At 42.1% G+C, this 21,469-nt stretch overlaps 1 protein-coding gene across 2 annotated transcripts in view; it reads left to right on the plus strand.

The window, feature by feature from the left end:
- The window catches only part of LOC142495525 (organic cation/carnitine transporter 2-like), a 131,339-nt gene that overhangs the window by 86,263 nt on the left and 23,607 nt on the right, over nt 1-21,469 (plus strand). Inside the window, exon 5 of one of the 2 annotated variants that reach the window (XM_075601117.1) lies at nt 13,614-13,740. The exons of the other annotated variant lie outside the window; for it this stretch is intronic. Within the exon in view, the coding sequence (XP_075457232.1) occupies nt 13,614-13,740 (127 nt within the window). The remainder of the gene's footprint in view (nt 1-13,613; nt 13,741-21,469) is intronic. 2 annotated transcript variants of the gene reach the window in all.

Here is a 21,469-nt window from a genome sequence, read left to right on the forward strand (position 1 = left end):
GGAGCGCCGGGGGGGCAATAGTGGGAGCGCCGGGGGGGCAATGGTGGGAGCGCCAGGAGGGGCAATGCTGGGAGCGCCGTGGGGGGGCAAAGGTACAAGGTGGTACAAAGGCAGGCGCACCCCCGCTACCACCTCCTATTACCCCCCCTGGCTGGGACCCGGGACAGAAGGGGGACACTCACGCGCACAGAGGAAGCCGGGAAGACACGTGTGCTCTGCACAAAGCGGAAGTCCCGCCCCCGGCTTCCTCTGACCTGCCTGCAACCAATCCCCTGCGGGCCGGCCGGCATTCTAAGTCCCGCCCCCGGCATCATCATTCATCCAATCCCCTGCGGGCCGGCCGGCATTCTAAGTCCCGCCCCCGGCATTCTCCATCATTCAGTCCCCCCGGCAGCATTCACACACATACAAAATACTTACCGGCCGCCGCATTCTCCTCACTGCAGCTGCACCGCAATACCGGGACCAGGGACAAAAACCGGGACAGACTTAAACCGGTACAGGCCTCAAAAAAACGGGACTGTACCGGTAAAACCGGTACGAATGGTCACCCTACTAATAACACATTTCTCTCCTCTGCTATCTTCGAATATCCTAACACACATAGATATAATAGAAAATAGAACCCTTTCATCTAGTTACCAGATAAAAAATAATAATAATATAAATAACCCAATCAGGATCCACTGATCTGTTTGGTAGTTTCCAGTTAGAATCCTAAACTATATGCTACTATCTAAAATATAAAACATAAAAATTAAGGTTAGTATACAATAATTCAGCAATAATGAATATATAAAAAAATTTAAGTCCTTATTCTTTTGATTCTTCAAAAATAATACTTGTATAAGTGTCTATTAGTTCTTTAAACACTTGTGTAAATGTCTTTTGATGGGGGAGACCACTTTACAATTAATCACATGGAAGGTGAACTCTGCAGCCTTGACCACTGTATCTGTTGTAAACAATACTTGGTACAGGCGCTTCTAGCCGGGCTGTAATGTGTGTTTTCTTTTAAACGATTTAACCAAAGATGGAACATTGTTCACATAACTCCTGGGGCGAAACAATATTAATTATCCCCTCTCTGTTCACATATAACCCATGAACTATGTGAACAGAATAGTCCTGTCCAAACATATATCATTATAAATAGCCCTCCGTGCTTGCCACCAATCAGCTTCATAATGCAAAAATTCTGGGAAATAGGGTCTTTGAGATTTATATGTGCAGCGATTTTAACAATAGCTACTGCTTATAATAAAAATAAAACCTGTAGTAGGTATTTAACATATATAGCATAGACAATAGAGAACCCTTTACATACAAAACCCCCCAAACTTTAGATATAAAATTTGCATTTAAAACCTCATGCTGGGAACACCATCAAATTATCCTGCTGCATCTCTCCGACAGGAACCATCAATATACCAAATAAACTCTGTATTGCTCAGAGATATATTCTTTAAAATAAAAGATTATAGATAAAGATCCAAAATTGGATACCTTTGGAGAGAAAATAGTAAAAAATTATAAAATACACACACTTCTGACACTATACAAATAAAAACACACATTCAGTATTACTTATTTTTATAACACAATAAAAATATATATGTATATATATGTATACCTGGTGACACTCTTTGCATCACTATAAAACTGGGTAACAATTTTAAAACATTACTCTTGTATATATTAAATTATACTACATATTAATCCTAAACATTATACTGTACACTATAAACATTCTATACTATAACACAAACATAAAAAACAAAGAGTAGCGCTATCAATGTGATGTATGAGTTCTAATGTGAATAAAATAATAAATATCAAAGTGTGATACCTGTGCAGTGATAATTATACCAATAATATACAATTTGAAAAATAAAATTGGTGTTCAGTGAAAAAAGAGAACACACAGTCCAAATAATGGAAAATAGATGAAAACAAGTCCAGAAAAAAAATGTATGTCAATCACAGTATGGAGTAGGCAGGGCTTCTTGAATGATCTAGCCAGATCACAGAAATCTAAAAGAAAAAGAAGCGCCAGCTCCATAGCATAATACTGTAAATTCAATACTATAAAGCGACATATCATACATTATACTACATAACATACAATGCCTCTATAAATAATCTGCCCAGAACAGAATAAAAAACATTTGACCTACTGTATTGAGCAGCTCAGAGTTTAAAAAAATGGAGCTTCTCACGCAGTCCGATGCAGGCTAAAATGTTCATGACAAATACACAGCCAACCAACTTTATAAAAATAACAATTAAACACATATTTCTCACTTATCCTAATAATAAAAAACACAATAGTTTGATCCTGTAAACTAAATTAATAAAACTTCCCTTCTCTTTTCTTATTCTCATAACTAACCTACGTTTAAACCTAATTTGAAGCTATGTTCATGTCTGGAATGTATCGGCACAGAAGGGAGAAGGGTAGCTATCTGGGCTTGAGCAGAGGAAAAAAGAATATCTCCTGGTTATAAAAACTCACCCGTCTGGCCAGAACGGATGAACTTTTTAAATGTTATCAGTAACCGACTGATTATAAAAACAGTAAAGATCAAATGATCTTTCCTGCTTATGCCCATTGATTTTCCTCCTGTCTCTTTCCACAGACTCTCAAACTCTCCATTGTCCAGTGTTGATCACTTTGTATTGTAATGGCTGTACACATTTAAAATAATGTAAACGTTATCGCAAGCAATGAATAATATTCTTATTTTTGTAAGCACTTGCAAGTTCCTGGATAATAATTTTATATACATATAATAAGCCGGCATTCCAATTATTAAACTCTCACACAAAATTTATACACAGGCTTCACCCAGGTACAATTTATTAGCACGTTCAGATCTGTTTTTACAGCTCTTGTCAAGGGCACAACAATAAATTGCCAGCACCTAGACGGCTTCCGCATCAAAACCTGAATCAGCCACTTATTGCTTTAGGGAAGAGCGGAAAGATATTACCACAGACACACAGGGATTACTCAAACAATCAACCCTTTTGCCATATTTATACAGTACCTGAGAATCTAATTAAACGTTTTGGAAAAAAACTAATTTTCCCTACGTTGAACCTGTACAGTACCTAGGCGGGTTCCCCGCTCAGATTTGCAATACGTGAGACTCCCTGAGCTTCTGAATCCAGGCAGGGAAGACCCCTCTAGGGAATCCACACTTTGGACTATCCCGGATTCTTTTTAGGCATAAAATCTTCTGTTGAGAACAATGAGGACATCGATGGACTGTGACATTATTAGTGCCAGTCAGTATGGTTTCTCAAAGTAGATTGTGTAATAGCACAGCACACTATGAAATAGTGCAGTGTCGCCTCAGTGTGAGGAGAGCAAACACCCTGGTCTAGATATGGGGTGCGTAAACTGGGGAGCGCAAAATTTTCCAGGGGAGGGGCGGCGCTTACACAGGTCCCACGCTCTTCCCCAAAGCGAGGCCTCTGTAAGTTCTCTAACCTTGTCTCCGATGGCACATCGCCATAGCAACGCCGAGGGTCACGTGATGTTGCCATGGCAATGCAATGTCACATGGCCCCTCTGCGTCATTTGACGCCGGAGACAAAGTAAGAGGGGGGTCATGAGCAGGGGGGAGAGCAGGCAGGGGTGAAAAGTGTGTGCACCCCTGGTCTAGCTTAAGGATCTCTCCTAAAGCATTAAGCTGTGGCGTAATTCTTACTCATGCATACTGTATTTCATTTTCCTGCTTCCTGGCTTTAATCTCCAGGGACTCTGATTCCCGCTCCGGTGAGTACCGCTCCTTGTTTAAAGTATCACTCGTTTAAAGAGAACTGCCTTTATCCAGTCTATGTATGAGCGTAAGGCTCAACAATTTGCAGAAGTGTCCAAAAAGGACAACTGACCTCCGGTGTGCCCGGATGTCCCAACCCCTGCGTTTCACTTCCAGTCATTGGACTATTTGCGGGCCCATAGGCCCACGCCATCCTCTACCCCTCACGTGGTGCAAATCACATTAGTGTCGGGTTCGGTTAATGTAGACCCCCGAGATATTGACCGGGACTTGGACAATTTCAAGACCCCTTTACCTTCGATCAGTACGGCTGGTCTTCAGGTGTCTTACCGCCCTTCGTGGGCTAAAGGAGTATTTAGTCCCGAGGAGGCCGCCAGAGAAATGAGGAAAAGAGAAGCAGAGAATAGGTTGGGTGTTATACAGCCTACGGGTAATGCCCTAGATAATTGAGCCTCCGGTTCAAGAACCATTATACTGGGTCCTGCCAGGTCAGGTTGAGGGTCGCAGGCTCACTAAAATCAGCCGAGATGAGGGACATATGAATACAGAAGTACCGGAACTCCCATGGGTTTGAGTACCCGTATGTCCCCGAGCCGTTAATGAGGGAGATTGACGCCAACCGGGAACAGTGGTTAATAGAGGCTGTAAAGGCTTATGTGCTAGAACACAGCTGGAGCATTTTCCATAATATGCAGGAAAGGATAGCTTATTTGGTGCGTGTCTGGAAGGTAGGTAGATCAGTGTATATGGATAGGGTGGAGTGCATTTCAGACCGAAACCCAAAACGAGTGTTCTCCATTACAGTCACTATTGAGTCCGGAGTGTTAATAAGAAAGCCTGACCCAGTGCACTACTATTGATAAAAGGGTTCTCCATGTTGGGAGGAACCTATGTTTCAGTATGGCAGCCATTTTGTGTATGTATATTCAAGTAAATTGTCATGTACTGTATTCACTGAGAATATATATCATGCATAATAATGTGATATAAATTGTGAAGTATTATATTGTTATGTTTAGGTTTCATTCAACAGGGTCTTTGGGATTCCATCCATAGGGAAAATGTAGCCAGGTCATCTGATGGCTACTATTCTGCCAGTAGTTAATATGGGGTTTCCCCCTCCATGGAGCTGCACTTGAGTGACAGCAGGTGGCGGTGACATCAGGCCTGGGCATGACCAATTATGAGCCAGACCTGGTGCCCTCCTCCTGGCTGTACTTAAGGGCAGTACCGCCCCAAATTTGTTAGTGTTCTTCCACACTGAGGAAGGCAGGTCACACAGTGGAAAGGCTGAGATTGGGCCTTCTCCAGTCCTCTTCCCTCCGAAGGAGAGTGAGTGTTGACCATACCTCTGCCTCCGCTAGGGAGGTGGGGAAGAGCTAGGACGGCTGCGGGTGCCCTTGGCTTGTAGTTACGGTCCATGGACCACCCTTGAGTGAATAGCTGAGTCTGCATCAGGCAGAACCTGCCTTGTTTCTGTAACTGAACAGAAGAGTAATAAACCATTTCTGTTGCATATACCTCCTGCCTGGTGCGTGACCTTACTGGGGGGAGAGGTAATAGTTTCTACTGTGGGAGATCACCTTCATTTCCTGGAGCCTACGGCAGATGGAAGCACTGCACTGTTAAAGAGATATGTGAGGTATGAACCCCAGAAGCCTGGTCCTGTGTTCTCACTACCATCGGCGGACGACTCAGCCCTCCTTTTACCAGAAGGTATCATGCACCACACAATCCGTAATGGCCAAATATCCCACTGTGTGGGGGAAACACTGTTACAGTATCAAACATCTTGATCTTCAAGCAATATCAATTATCATTAGACCATGCGCATTTATTTCAACTTTCACGCAGCTTTATTTGACTAGAACTTGATCAAATATTTTGCTTATCTTCTTCAGACTAACCCTATTCTGGATTAAAGAGACAATCCAAGCATTTAATTTAATTTTTTTTTACATTTAAAATTTTTTTTAAAAAAAAATTCTTTAAAATACAGAATTAAAGCAGGTGTCAGGTGTCTCTGGGGTTGAACCCAATTAATTTCAGGTCGGGGGACCCCCTGCTTTTGTAGGTACTTAACTCCATAGTCGGTGCTGGTAGCCACTCCAGAGTTTATTATATGGCTGCTTTTGAAAGCTCCCAGGCCCTGTGGGCCAATAGGAATCCGTGACATCATCCGATGCTGCTTCCTATTGGCCCATTTGACTGGGGAGGTTTAAACTGTGCATCCCTTTCTGAGGTAAGTATCTCTGGAAGCAGGGGGTCCCCGGTGCTGAAATTAATGGAGTCCGGCCCCAGGGGACCCCCTGCTTTCAAACCTGTATTAACCAACATTTTAAAGAACATATGGCTTGGAATGCTCCTTGAAAACATTAACCGCCCCTAGTTGGGTCATAATTGCACATCATATTTACGCAGTGTCACGCTTATGGGAGTCTTACAGTCCAAAGTCAAACAGGCGCTACAACAAAAAAAAAATACTGTATATGAATTTTAAATAGTTTCTAAAGGAGTAACTGTTGTATGACCCACAACAGGAATTCTTAAAGCTGCAGACCAAGCAATATCGTACATGCGTGTGTTTAAAAAAAAACAGTTCTGTACTATGAGAAAATACTTGTAGCTTTTAAAAACAAAAACAAATCTAAAATACATTTTTAATGTATTATAATGTAACAAGCATTTTTTGTTTCTATAGCAACCATTTACAAAGTCACACCCCCTTCTCTTATGAAACAGGTTCTGGCACACCCCTTTTTGAGCCCTCCTCTCTCTAGCAGTGCACCAATTGTATCTAGAGACTGCCTGGTCACATGATCTTCCCCACAGAACTTTGCATCTTGGATCCTCTGCTTCTGCACTGACAGCCATTATGTAAACTAAACCCAAAGCCGAATCTTTGCCGATCAATCGGCAACTTAGCTAATTACTTATCTTTGTGTGGATTGTATTGATGCACATATTAAAGGGATTTTTTTTTAAAAAACAGCAGCTTGGACTGCTTGTTTTAAAGGTGTAGTTGTCAAGCTCCACTTCAATGTCAAGGTACTGTAATTACTTTTTTCACACCTACTCTCCCATACTCCAGCATGTCAAATAACTAAATAAAAGACGGACTAGGCCAAGTGAAAGGCAACGCAAAAAAGTGGCTCCGTTGTTATGTATAAAAAAATTATTGTTAAAAAGTATGAATGGAAACTATTTTTATTTCTTTTTTTCAGTCATATTTTAGAAGATTCACTGGGAGATAATCCCAGAATTAAAGGAAGCTAAACCAAAGTGATTGTGATATGCAAAGTGCTTTGTGTGAATAGCACAGTAAAGCTCCAACAGGTACTGTAGCTTCTACATGCGCACATTTTACTCTGTGGTATATAATTAGTATTATGCAAACTGCATTTTTAAATCGTGTTTATTACCCAACACAAACAGATATACCTGCCCAGTCATGCCTTTTGTATAAATGTTTTACCGCTTTGTTACTTAGTAATTTGTTTAAAAATCCATTCTGCATTTACTTTCTTAGAAATGCTTGCCAGGCGCAAAGAACAAACTGTAATTGAATCGACACCCAATCCCTTCAGTCCCAGTTTGACGGAAAACCAAACACTGCATTCGAACAGAGCAACCTCACCCCAACCGTCAAGCATGGTGGTGGAAGTGTAATAGTTTGGAGCTACTTTGGTGCCTCAAGACCTGGACGACTTGTCATCATTGACAACCATGAATTCTGCTTTGTATCAGAAGATTATAGAGGAGAATGTCAGGCAATCTGACTGTGAGCTGAAGCGAAAGTGGGTCATACAGCAAGACAATGATCCTAAACATTCAAGCAGATCTACAAAAAAATGGCTGCAGAAGAAGAAATTCCACATTTTAGAATGGCCTATTCAAAGTCTGGACCTAAACCTTATCGAAATGTTGTGACAGGACCTGAAGCTAGATGTCCATGCAAGAAAGCCCTCAAATGTCACTGAGTTCAAGCAGTTCTGTAAGGAGTTATGGGCCAAAATTCCTTGTGACGGTAGGGGTAGCTGGAATCACAAAATAAAGATCAACTCCACTTAGCTACCTCTAAAACCGCGTATCCTGGCTGAGTAATGTGTATCTCAGCCAAATGCATTTAATGTCTGGGGTAGGGAATGTAAAATAACTTGTATGTAAAAGTGTTGTCAGTAAAGCCTTTATTCCCTATAAATGCAATCCCCCAGTTTAGTGAATCAACATTGTTCTGTGATGTGATTTGGGAGTCCACCCTGTAGTGTAAATTGGATTATGTTATTGCATGTGTTCATTTCAATGGGGGCAGACTTGGTGATTCAATCAGCCGAGCTGCTTGAATAGGAATGCAGGATTGAGACAAAGGTGTCAAGACATTTGGTGAGTGGGGAAGAGTGGACAATCAGGTCTGGGGATGGGCTCTCGAGAAGGAGAGCCTTTGTTCCTTGCAGACTCTGTGGGCTCTACCCAGTGGAAGGTCTTGAGTGCCTTAGCACGCCCTCTCCTCCTCTGGCTTTCGTGTCACCAACTCAATCAGTTTTCTGGTTGTCCGGCAGCCCCTGTTCCATGTAAAGGATAGCCACATAGGGCTATATAAGGGATGCTGCTGATCAGAGCACTAGTCTATCTGAGAGACATTCTGGGAAGGAGTTTGAAACTTGACTGTGACCAGCTGGAGATACATGTCAGAGTGTGGCTGCTTGGTGTTCAGCACTCTGATATCCTGAAGCATAGAAACGGACAGGGTAAACCTATTTGAAGCGTGTCCTTGCACCTTGTCAAGGCTAGAGTCTTTCTTCAGGTGAGTGTATGTCATAATGTGTATTTTGTGTATTTGCTGGTTCTGCCAGAATAAACTCTGTTTATTCAATTACTTTGTCCTATACTTGGTGATAGTGATCCCGGAAGGTTTTTGGTGTTAAAAGTACTGGTCTCCTGTGACATTCCTCAAAACCGATGTGAGAGACTGACCATCAGTTACAGGAAACGCTCTTTATCTATTATTAGGACTTAGGCCTCGGGCATGGTCAGCGCTTATGCGCTGACCCGTGCTGAGGTGCGCTGCTGCTCGGCAGTGAGCCCCTGCAGCCGCAATGAGAACGGCTTTAGCAGGGGCTCGCTTACGCTTCTGCAAGCGTGCGGAAGCGTAAGTCTTAGCAAAATTTTAAATTCAAGCACTCAAGGGAGCACAGGGCCCATCACGTGAGTGGTTCGCCCAATGAGGGCGAACCAGCTCCGTGACGTCACAGGCCCCCCCTCCCCCCTTGACACGCCCCCAGATGGCGCACGGACTATGGCCAGGGAAAGCACCCGCTTTCCCTCAGCCTCCGCGCGCCTCAGCATGGCTGAGTCCTATGGACGTAGCCTTAGATTAAGATCTAATAACATTTTAGGTCTGAAATATGTGAAATTCCTAAGGGGTTCACAAACGTTTTCTCACCACTGTATGTATTGTGACAGATATGAGGGAACAGTAGTGAAAAGAGGATATTACGGCCCTAAATTAGTGCAGGGTTTCTGCTCCACTCCACGGTTTGGAGATTTACCAAGGGGAATCCAGACCGGGACTTCTAGCTCTCCCAGTTTTCACAGGACTGGAGCAGCTGATTGAGCAGGGACATGATTAAAAGGTTGCTCTAAACAGAGCAAGACAGAGCTGTTTGACTCTCAAGAGGAGGGTGTGCTGAAAAGCTGTGTTATGCTGAGAAAAAGACTTTTGTTTTGTTTGTTTGATTTACTCCTGTTATCTGCTGTAGCATTTGTATGGCAAAATAAAAAGGCCAACCTTTTCACCTCTGTGTCAGAAGACTGTCTCCTCTACCTGTAAGGCTGTGAAAGTGCTGATCCTTGGACAAAAGGTACAGAGCAAGAAGGTACTTTGTCAAAGTATATATATCATTATTTAGATAGAGCCACCCAGGTACATAGTGCTGTACAATACATGTGACATCATATTATAACACAATGAGAATAAGCACAAAAAGAATGTGCTTAGTAGCTCTATTCTCTAAACAAACTATAACAGATATGCAACAATAAGCAGAGATTAAGGATATGGTAGGGCAGCCAGGAAAACTGGTGTGAACAACACCAGACAGGATACAGAAAAAACAAATACAAACCAGCGCCCACAGAATAAAATAATGTCCAATAGGTCCAATAAGGGAAGAGTCCAGTGAGTCCAAATGCTTGTGGAAATGCCAATCAGTGAATCCGTTACATGTGGACAGATAAAAAAGAAATGATCATAGTGTATACTGTAAATAAACTACATAGAACATAAATGACAAATAGAGACAGACAACATACAGGCATACCCCGCATTAACATACGCAATGGGACCGGAGCATGTATGTAAAGCGAAAATGTACTTAAAGTGAAACACTACCTTTTTCCCACTTATCAATGCATGTACTGTACTGCAATCGTCAAATACGTGCATAACTGATGTAAATAATGCATTTGTAACAGGCTCTATAGTCTCCCCGCTTGCGCACAGCTTCGGTACAGGTAGGGAGCCGGTATTGCTGCTCAGGACGTGCTGACAGGCGCATGTGTGAGCTGCCGTTTGCCTATTGGGCGATATGTCCTTACTCGCGAGTGTACTTAAAGTGAGTGTCCTTAAACTGGGGTATGCCTGTATAACACAGAAGCTGAAAAATAAACTATTTATTAAAACAAAAGGAGCCTGCTGCAGCGGGTCTTCAAGGGGCTAAAACCCAAAACAATACTTACAGCAGGGCCGGAATATGTGAGCGTCTGAGACCAAACAGGGGTGATAGCCAGGTGCAGAACGAGTCCTCTGTCAACGCTCCTAAGGAAGAGAGCGGGGCCACAAAGCTCCCTCCGATTGAAGGGGACTCCCAAGATGGATGCAGGAATGTGGAGCCAGACAGCTACACGGCCGAGTGAAGGGGACCTCTCGCACGATGACGTCACTTCCCGTATGGTGGTCGGAAACGCAACACAGGATCCAGCTAGCTCCAAAGGCGCCGTGACCTCTGACCCTACGCGTTTCGTGATTAAGTCACTTCCTCATGGGATGTTTTTTTGTTTTTTCCACAATGGGAATAAGCGCTTCAAACAAAACAATAGGAAAAGGAGTACCTGCCCCAAGAGCTTACAATGTAAGTCTGATGAATAAACCACATCTTTCTTTGTATCATATTTACCAGTATGGAGTCGGGAGTAACTAGTTTTTGGTGTGCTAAGCCTCTATATCTATCCCTTCCTTTTTTTAATCCTTTTAATGCCATGGTAACTGGTTGTGATTCTTATCTGCCCCACAATGTTGATCATGTTATCTTGCTTAACAAACTCCAGTGCTCTGGAATAGGGAAGCATGCTTTAAACTGGTTTCATTCCTGCCAATCGGGTAGATTCCAACATGTGTCTATCTCAGGCTCCAACTTCAACCCCTTGGATATCACCTGTGGTTTCCCGCAAGGCTCTTTCTGGGCTCCCTACTCTTCTCAGTGTTCATCAATGATCTTCCTACAGCTTGTTGGGAGGCTTCAATAAACATGTATGCAGATGAGACAATCTTATATGCACACAGCCTTAGCCTCTCCGATCTTGAACACATACTTCAATCTGACTTTGAGACTTGAAAATTGTATTTCCCAAAACAAACTGTTTTTTAACGGTGACCAGGCTGTAACAATGGTATTTGAGACCCAGGCTACATTTTTAAAGCTTCCAATGACTCCGCTCCAGATCAGAACCAATGCTAACACCACCATAACTCCTGTTACTAGTACTAAATACTTGGGCATATGGTTTGACTCCCATTTAACATTTGGGATGCACATTGATACCCTTACATCCAAAACCTATGCCAATCTAGGTGTACTTTACAGGAACAAATCCTCCCTAAGTCTGCTGGTCAGAAAGTGTATTGCACAGAAGATGCTAATGCCAAGTATCGACTATGGGGACATAGTTTACAGCTCGGCACTCAAAACCCACCTTAGAAAACTTGATACCCTCTACAATTCAATACGTCGTTTGGTCCTCCAATGCAACTACAACACACACCACTGCAAAATGCGCAAAGAACTAGATTGGTCATCACTTGAGTCGAGGCGCAAAGTTCATCTTTTCTGTCCTGCCTTCAAATACTTTCTGGACAAGCTCCCGTCGTATCTCAACAAGCTCCTCACCCCTGCCACATGCAGCACTTATCATCTGAAATCTGACTCCAAAATACTGTTCATGGTTCCAAGGTTCAGTAAAGTATCCGTCCGCTCCTCATTCTCTTACCGTTCACCCCAAAACTGGAACAATCTACCGGAGACTCTCACAGCCACCACCAGTCTAAATTCTTTCAAAACTAAAGCTGTCTCACATTTTAATCCGGTCTGTGACTGTTACATATGTCTATAATATATATTATCTCTAACAGTGCATGCTGTCTTGTATATAATGTATACGCTGTTCACTTATGTAACTGTATTTGTAACCATGTATTTTTTGTCATCTTAACTCTATGCCCAGGACATACTTGAAAACGAGAGGTAACTCTCAATGTATTACTTCCTGGTAAAACATGTTATGAATAAAATGTCAGGAATTGATTGATTCCTTCTTTTTCATTGTGATTGTAGCACCACCTCTAATAGAGCCACAGTGTCAATCAGTTCAGAACACAAGCCATACTAGCATGACATTCAGTGAGCATCACAAAGGCCGGTCGGCACTGGGGGGGTTATTCATTATACTGTGATAGTGCCAATTGGAAAACTATTGTAGTTTATAAAAAAAGACCCCATAAAAGTCAGAAGTATACTGGCCAACATATGAGCAAAAATGTTCAGAGAGATTTGGTAGGACAATGCAGGAGATTTCTTCATTGAAGATTTGGTAGGACAATGCACGAGATTTCTACATTGAAGATTTGGTAGGACAATGCAGGAGATTTCTTCATTGAAGATTTGGTAGGACAATGCACGAGATTTCTACATTGACTTGCATTTGATGGAGGGATTTTTTTCTCAGGGACAAAAGTAGAAAAATGCTGCAAGAGTCTCCATCTTAAATCGGAAGAATTGACCAGTATGGTCATAAAGGTGCATTGTAATCGTTAAAGGTGCATTGTAATCGTTAAAGGTGCATTGTAATCGTTAAAGGTGCATTGTCGACTACACTTTTTTAATTACCTGAGTCTCTGGAGAGTCTACAGTACATTTGTCAAAAATAACATTTGACCTTTTTAACACGTGCCTGTAAAGAATTTACATTACGATCGCCGGATTCCACCTAAACTGTTTTCTTGTTTTTTAATGTATTTTTTTTTTGGACCGCTCTGGGTGAGCAGCTGCCACTTCAGAAGCCGTTGTGGCAGGTTAGAGAGCTGCAGGATGAGTGCATAGTGAAGCAACAATTGTTGACAAATGCTCTTTCAGTGACTTGAAGATATTTTTGTTTTTATTTCCGATTTCTTTGTTAATCCTAAAAGAAGAGACCATATCCTTTTATTGCTCCATTTCTTGTGTGTGTGTGTGTGTGTGTGTGTGTGTGTACATACACTTAGTTAAGTTATGGTGGGTAAAAAAAGTGACAAAAACCCTCCACAGTAAAGTACATAGCAAATGGAAATATTACTGTATGCTCATTTGCATGTCTTGCTGCAGTGGAAGTGCTGTGTGCTGGGTGATAATGGTGAAAAGCAGGGTTGTTGCAGACCTGTCTAAGACATGCAAATGAGCATACAGTAATATTTCAATTTGAGATTATATATATATATATATATATATATATATATACACACTTCTACACCCATATCTATTTGTGCCCTAACATACTAATTATATTTGATTGCAGGGTCATCCCAGAGTCTCCTAGGTGGCTCATATCTCAGGGCAGATTTGAGGAAGCAGAAACAATCATCCGAAAAGCAGCCAAGAAAAATGGCATCACGCCCCCAGACATAATATTTAATATTACCGAGGTAATTTTCTTTTAATTTTGTTCTTTATTGATCTGTGCACTTTCTATTTTTTTTGCCAAAATAGCTTAGTGTTGGCTAGTCTAAGTAAATAACAGAGTTCTATATATGTTATATATGTACCCCTATGGGGCTTTTTTTAAATACTGGTTTTACAATTTTCTTTTTGCCTATTTGATGCTGGGGGAATAACTTGGTGATAATATAACTTTAAAGCAGGTTGCCCTTGTGAACTTAGGCAAATCACTTTATCTTAGTGAGCATCTGGCACCAGGAATTAGAGTGTATGCGGTATAGGACAGAGCCTCAGCGCCTACAAAACCTCTATATACAATGCGGCGTACAAGGTCACCGCTATGTAAGAAAAAAAATATTATTTGAAGCAGAATTTCAAGTTCAGGTCTATTCTTCCTGTGAAAATTAACACGGTGCACTGTGCAAAGCATTTTATATGCTATCTTTTTACGCTACATACAGGAATTCTTTTTCTGCATTTTTGTTTGTTCCACTTGGGAGAATTTTTTTTCCCTATGGTTGCTGAGACCTCGAATAGAAGTGCTTCCGAACGCGTACTCACCTAAGGCAAAAGGAATGAATATGAAGTGCCTCTTCTGGCCACCACATCATATGCAAAGCGCCGGACCTCAAGGATTTCTTCCCATGTGATCGCATCAGCAGCGATCATAACTTCCCGCCCCACTGGCTAGCGGAAACAGAGGGTCAGGCTGACCATTAGCCCGATTGACCCCTGGATCAGTGGTGCGCAACCCATAGGTCGTGAAGTCCCTGGGGTTGTTGCCAAAGTTCTGGAAGTCGCCAAAACAATATGAACAAAATAAAATAGGAACTGAATAAAAAAAAAAAAAATTTTTTTTATTATCTTAAAAAGTACCATGTATGCATGCACGTGCCTGTTTGCATGTATGTTTATATAGTCGAGGTAATGACCACAGTTATGCAATATGAGTTTGCTACAAACAGATAACACTACTAGTTTGGAAAATGTGCATGCTCGTGATAAACGCATAGCAACTAAATTGTTCAATTTACACAATTGCATTAGTCCCCTTGCGCTGTTCCGTCAGACCAGAGCTATACCATTCGTCGTTTTTTTTTTTTTTTGCTATATAAATTAAACATTTACGTACCTGTATTAACAACATGGATAAGTGCCTTATTAAAACTAAGTAATCTTCAAGTGGTGATAGTGATGTATTAGTGCAGTTAGTGGTACTGCAAAAGGAAGTCAGATAAGTACACAGTCGAATTAACTTTTGAACGCCCATATATCCTTTAAGTTAGCGCAGTCAGCAGATGAAGCACCTCCATATTCCAAATCAAATATAAATATCAAGAAATCCTACATGAAATATGGTTTCAGTTATACAGTCCATTCATAATGAGAAACGTCCCATGTGCGTAATATGTTTAGAAACATTAGCCAGCGAGAGCATGAGAGCCATCAAGATCAAGAGATACCTGTGTAACATGGCTGGTCCAGATTGCCTCTCTGCCTCCTGTCACGTAAATCCTTTGTAGCTACAGGCTGGGACAGGCAATCCTGTGGACTTTTGACCCCTCATGCTACTTTCTGAGTGACAGAAGTGGTGGTGACTCGGGGTCTGTGTACAGCAAATCAGGTATAGACCTTGAGCCCTCCCCTTCTGGAGCTCAGAGAACCAGCACCATCCAGAGGCCTGGAATCCTCTGACCATCATGCATATGTTGTGTAAGACCATCTGCAGTGACTGCAAAACAATAAACCCCTTTGCTTGTATATACCCCTGTCTGAGTTCTCAGTCTATTGGGCAGGGGGGGAAGAAGTATGTTCCAGTGGGAGAATATCTCTGGATATCCTGGAGCCACTGGAGCTGGGGGCGCTATCACCAGTAAAAGAACACCAAGATCATGACAAGCCTGTCCTGTTTCCCCCACTACATCGCGGACACTCAGCTCTCCTCCAGAACCACAGACAGCAGTAGCCATAGCAGTATTTCCCATTGGGTACATGTGTCGCACCTGGAAACCAAACATCCTGAATTCATTAACAGAGATGATTTTTATAAAAGACATGCAAACACAGAATAGTTTTATGGAGAAACGTATAACCATTCCTCAAAAAGCGTTGAGTGTCATTAGAAATGTCATATTTGATAGGAAGAACAATGGAACCACATACAATTGCCGAATCTCTCGTCTTGGCCGCTGCAATAAAAATAGTTTTGGTTTCCCACAGTGAAAAATATTCTAAAGACCTAAAGTGCATTCCTTTATCAAGAGACACAGCTTCACGGTGCATCACAGCACTTGCAGATCTCAAATTGCGACTGTTCAAGAGATTGAAAGAGTTAAAATTTCGCAATTCAATTGGACGAATCTACAGATGTTGCAAACCTTGCACACCTTGTTTGTGTGAGGTTCAGCTATGAAGGGGATATTTCAGAAGACTTCCTATTCTGCTAACCTCTTGAAGGAATAATAACCAGTGAGGCTGATTTTCGGTCTTGTCAAATACGTTTTTTCAAACTAACAATCTTTTGTGGCCCAACTGGGTAGTGATTTGCACAGACAGGCACAACTACTAACGGTTCAGTCAATGAGGGTGAACCGCTCATGGCCACGCCCCCTGGTCGCCGTCTCATAGGCAGAAATCGCTATAACAACGGTGACGGATGACGTCACACTATAAACTTAGCATTAGTCTGCAATGTCCTGGCTGTGCTACAATCTGCGTGCCTAAGGCTGGGGCCATAGAAGGGGTAGCAGGGCTGGACCGCGCTGACGCTGAGGCTCGCCTGCTGAAATCTGCGCAATTTCATGCCCATGCAGGCGAGCCAGCGGGCGCGATCAGAGGCGGGGGGAGACTGAGGGAGGCGGGGCAGTGACGTCACTGGGCCAATCGCCCGCGACGCACCGACGTCAACGTCATAGCGCCGACGTCACGGCGCCATGACGTTGACGCTGCTCCGCGCTGATTGGATGTTTCCAGCCGACAGCGCTCTGAAAAACAGCTTGGCTGTCGGCTGAAAAATCCAGCGCCTCAGCATGCCTGCGGACGCTCGCGTGAGCCCCCTCTCAAGGCATCCTCATTGAGGATGCAGGGGCTCAGCGCGGAGCGTCCGCACGGCTCAGCGCGGCCTGTCCTTCTATGGAAATCATACAAGACAAATAGGCCCATAGTTACTACTTGTATTTTTTTTTCTAATCTGGCAAATTAGATCAGATTCAGATCTCAGGAACCAGGAGAGATTGAACCTTTACCTTGTACATCGTGGGCACATTAGAGGCCCTATTGATGTATTAGGTATGTCATGGCACAAAAACTTTTTCTGGGGCAGTGTTGTGCAACCATTTTTTAGCTGCGACCCCTAAATTTAAATGTCCTCTTTTAGACCCCCCTTCTCTCCCCTCCCCCCGACCCCCCTGTCTCCCCCCTATACGTATGTATAACATGCATATTGTTTTTATGGCAATCAGAACAATTATTTTAAAATTAGTGTAACACCCTCTCTAAAGGGTTACTAGTGCGCTTAGTGTGTACCGGGCCCCACTCTGTGTTGTCATGGGAACATCACTTCACAAAAAGCAGGATCACCCAAAAAAAGAGAAAATAATATTGTGTACACTGTATATAGTAGTGATAAATATATAGCTAAAACTTTGGCTCATATGTCAGTCCACGGAAGGTGATAAATAGCTTCCTCCAAACAGTGGCTTATCTGCTCCTTCCTTGTGTAGTGTGTTGAAGCAATTGCCAGAAGGAGGAGGCTGTTATTTATCTACTGCTGAGCCAAGGTTTTAGCTTAAAAACAATATCCTTGTTATACGTATAAGACAAGGGGGGGTCTAAAAGAAGACATTTAAATATAGGGGTCGCGGCTAAAAAATGGTTGCAGACCACTGCCTAGAAAAAGTATTTGTACATCACTAACATTCAGGGACCATTTAACATATTAAGTCATAAATCGCATACTGCACAGGGGGAGGGATAGGCTTCAGTCAGATACATTCCAGGATGCACTGTTTTTAAGTAAAACCCTTTCTTGCTTTGTCCATTGTAACACCGCCGGAAGAAGAGATCAGTGTATCTCAAAAGCTCGCACAAAATATGTGGTGTGTGCGTGTGTGTATATGTGTGTGTGTATATATATATATATATATATATATATATATATATATATTGTGACAGAAACCAGGGGATGGTAATAAATTCCGTATATAGGGCTCCCAGGATACTAGACAGTTTCTATCCTGTTTGGCCTGGGAGTGCAGCCTTATAATACATACACTCCATCCCACAGTTTGGCAAGCGCTGGAACTGAGGGATGAGAGATCCAGACCAGAGTTTGTCTGCTGCCTGATTTCTGTCACCTGTCATGCTAATTAGGAATCAGGTATGTAAGACTGATTTCCTGTTTGCTCTGGTCTCTCCACAAGAGCCAGGAGGCTGGAAGGCTGCTGAACTACAGAGGGGAGAAGCCTCTTCCCCAAACAGGTTCAATCTTTCTGTTCATTTGTGTAAGACTGCAAAAGTACCTTGTTTTGTTGTTGGGAGTGGAAAAGCCACTTCCAACCCTGAGTCAGGGATATCTAAGTTAAGTTATCGCTCAGGTGAGCAGCTTTTGTTTTGATCTGTTTTCTGTTGTATGCACTGTGGCAGTCTCAGTGCCTGGGACTGAATAAACCAGGCATAGCCTGTTTAAAGGAACAGTACGTGACGCCTCATCATTTAACCTACCCTAAAAGACCGTGTTCTAAACAGTCCCGGACAAACGACGGAGCCCCGGAGTAAGCCGTTTGTCACAATATATATATATATATATATATATATATATATATATATTTTTTTTTTTTATATATATATTATACACAGTATGTGTGTGTAATGTACACATATTTATTATAGAAACAGTAAATGGGCACTCACTGGTAATCAAAATTAAGTATATTGGGTGCCTCCTTCTCCTCCATATTTATACACAATTTTATTTACATGTATAAAAGTGTCACCAATATCTTCTGCAATATAGGGTCGATATACCATGATTTAAGACATTTAAAATGGGCCTTTATTCTCTGTACCAGAGGAGGCGCACTCTCCAGGTACGTTCACCGAAAGAGAATTTGGCATTTAGCTTTAAGAATCTGGCATCAGGAGATCAGGTGTTGTTGAAATTACTCTTTGACAAAGCGACAGTTTTGGGCGTGAAGTGAAGTATCTCAGGAATGATATTGTGCTATAGGATAAATAAGAGAAGACATAGTTGGGGAACACATAGCACAATATGTGTATTCCCCAACAGGAACTGTTCAATCTGACAAGTGCGTACTTACAATTTGTCTTTCATTTAAGCATGGAGAAATACAAGGATCTTTTTTCCGCAAACTCATCTCCTCCCTCTTGCTTATATCATTTGTACTCCTAATGGTATGGCTAACAAATTATTTGGTATCTGTATGTATATCTTTATTTTTATAGCGTCATTAATGTTCATAGCGCTTCACAGCAGTAATACACATGATAATCATATAAATAATACATACTGGGAAGAAGTGCTTTCAGATATAAAAGTGACATTTAGGGAAAAGAGTCCCTGACCTGAAGAGCTTACAATCTAATTGGCAAGTAGGAGGAATTTACAGAGACAGTAGGAAGGTGTTCTGGTAAGTGTGTCTGCAAGGGGCCAAGGTTTATGTATGAGGTGTATAGTATCAGCCACGGAGCTACTCAAATGATTCTTTAAGGAGGTGGGTTTTAAAGGTGGATAGAGAGGGTGCTAGTCGGATATTGAGGGGAAAGGCATTCGAGAGGCGTGGGGCAGTCAGTGAGAAAGGTTTAAGGCGGGAGAGGGCTTTAGACACAAAAGTGGTAGACAGAAGACATCCTTGAGTAGTAACGCAAGAGTCGGGATGGTGTATAGCGAAAAATTAGGGCTGAGATGTAAGGAGGGGCAGAAAAGTGTAGAACTTTAAAAGTGAGGAGGAGAATTGAGTGTGATATGGGATTTGATAGTAAGCCAAGAGCGGGATTTCAGCAGGGGAAACGCTGAGACAGATTTAGGAAAGAGTAGAGTGATTCTGGCAGCAGCGTTAAGGATAGATTGTAGGGGAGACAGGTGAGAGGCAGGAAGGCCAGACAGCAGGAAGTTACAGTGGTCGATACTGGAGAAAATGAGGGTCTGTATCAGAGTTTTAGCAGTCGAGCAACAGAGGATATGGCGTATCTTTTGTAATAGTGCAGCGGAAAAAAAAACGACAGGTTTTAGCTACCTTTTGAATGTGAGTGGAGAATGTGAGAGAGGAGTCGGGTGTGACCCCTAGGCAGCATACTTGTGAAATCCACATAAATAAAGGGGAGTACAGCTAAACCCCGTTATAACGCGGTCCTTGGGGTCCACAACCCCAAGACCGCATTACAACCGGGGTCGTGTTAAAATTTCACCGGCATCAGCTCTCGAGCCTCCTCATAACAGATTTCATTCTCCTCCATTTTGCCGCCTTACCAGTGCTCTCCTCCTCTTCCTGCTGTCCACGTGCTCATATCTCTCTGATCTGCTCATCTCTCTCAGAAGGTCCTGAGTTCAATCCCTGCATGTGTTTTGTAAAAAATGTATTAATGTTTAATTGAGCATTGAATTAAATGTTTGAAAAAAAAAAACATGGCACGCGACGGGCAGAGAGATATGAGCACGTGGACAGCAGGAAGAGGAGAGAGATGAGCACGTGCACAGGACAGCTGGAAGAGGTGAGCGTAAGGCGGCAAAATGGAGGATTTGAGATGCAGGTAAGGCGGCAAAATGGAGGCTTTCAATTCAGGAGCCATGCTCAGACCGCGTTATAAGCGAATTCGCGTTGTAGTGGATCGCGCTATAACGGGGTTGAGCTGTATATATAATGTAAAACACTGGTTCACCACCTCTCGCGTCAAGGTGCATGAATACTTTTTTAATCTAAGAACAAATTAAAAAATTTATTACAGAAGGGATTTAAAAAAATAAAATGAGGACTGACCACATACAGTGTCTCTAATTATTTTAAAATAACACATGGACAAAGCACTTATATATTAAGAATAGACTGTCGACCAAATCCAATTGGAGAGGGGGGAAAACAGGACCAACCAGATCTCCAGGAGAGGAAGTTACTGGATTTGCAATTTAAAAACATTAGTTCCTGGTGGTTTAAATATAGAGTTCAATCTTAGTCATACCATTAGGAGTGCAAGAGATAAGAGCTGAGTTTGCCGGGGGAAAAAAGATCCTTTAATTTGTACATGCTTCAATGAAAGACAGACAAAGCTACAGTGCGCACTTGAGAGTGACCAGTTCGTGTGGGGCGATAGACATTGTGCTATGTACGTTCCTTTGTCTTCTCTTGTTTATCCTGCAGCACGATATCATTCCTGAGAGGATCATTTGGGAACAATATACAATTTGTAGAACAAAAGGAAACAATAGATATATCTAAGACCAAAGAAAATATCTGTATATATCTTTTGTCAACAATCCTATGCCAAGGAGAACCACTTTGTAATAGTAGTACTTTTAGTGCTGAGTATATGTTAATTGCTCTCTTTGCTTTAGTAAAAAGGAATTGCATTTATGTATTATTGTGGCTCCTGATGTTTTCTGTTGTGTTTTATTTATTGATTTCTTACCCATCAAATGATTCACGGTTTTTGTGTTGTCCTTAGCTAGCATACTTTCTTGCAAAGGAAAATCATAATTTTCTT

This window comes from Ascaphus truei, chromosome 5 (assembly GCF_040206685.1).
Source record: "Ascaphus truei isolate aAscTru1 chromosome 5, aAscTru1.hap1, whole genome shotgun sequence".
Lineage (NCBI taxonomy): Eukaryota > Metazoa > Chordata > Amphibia > Anura > Ascaphidae > Ascaphus > Ascaphus truei.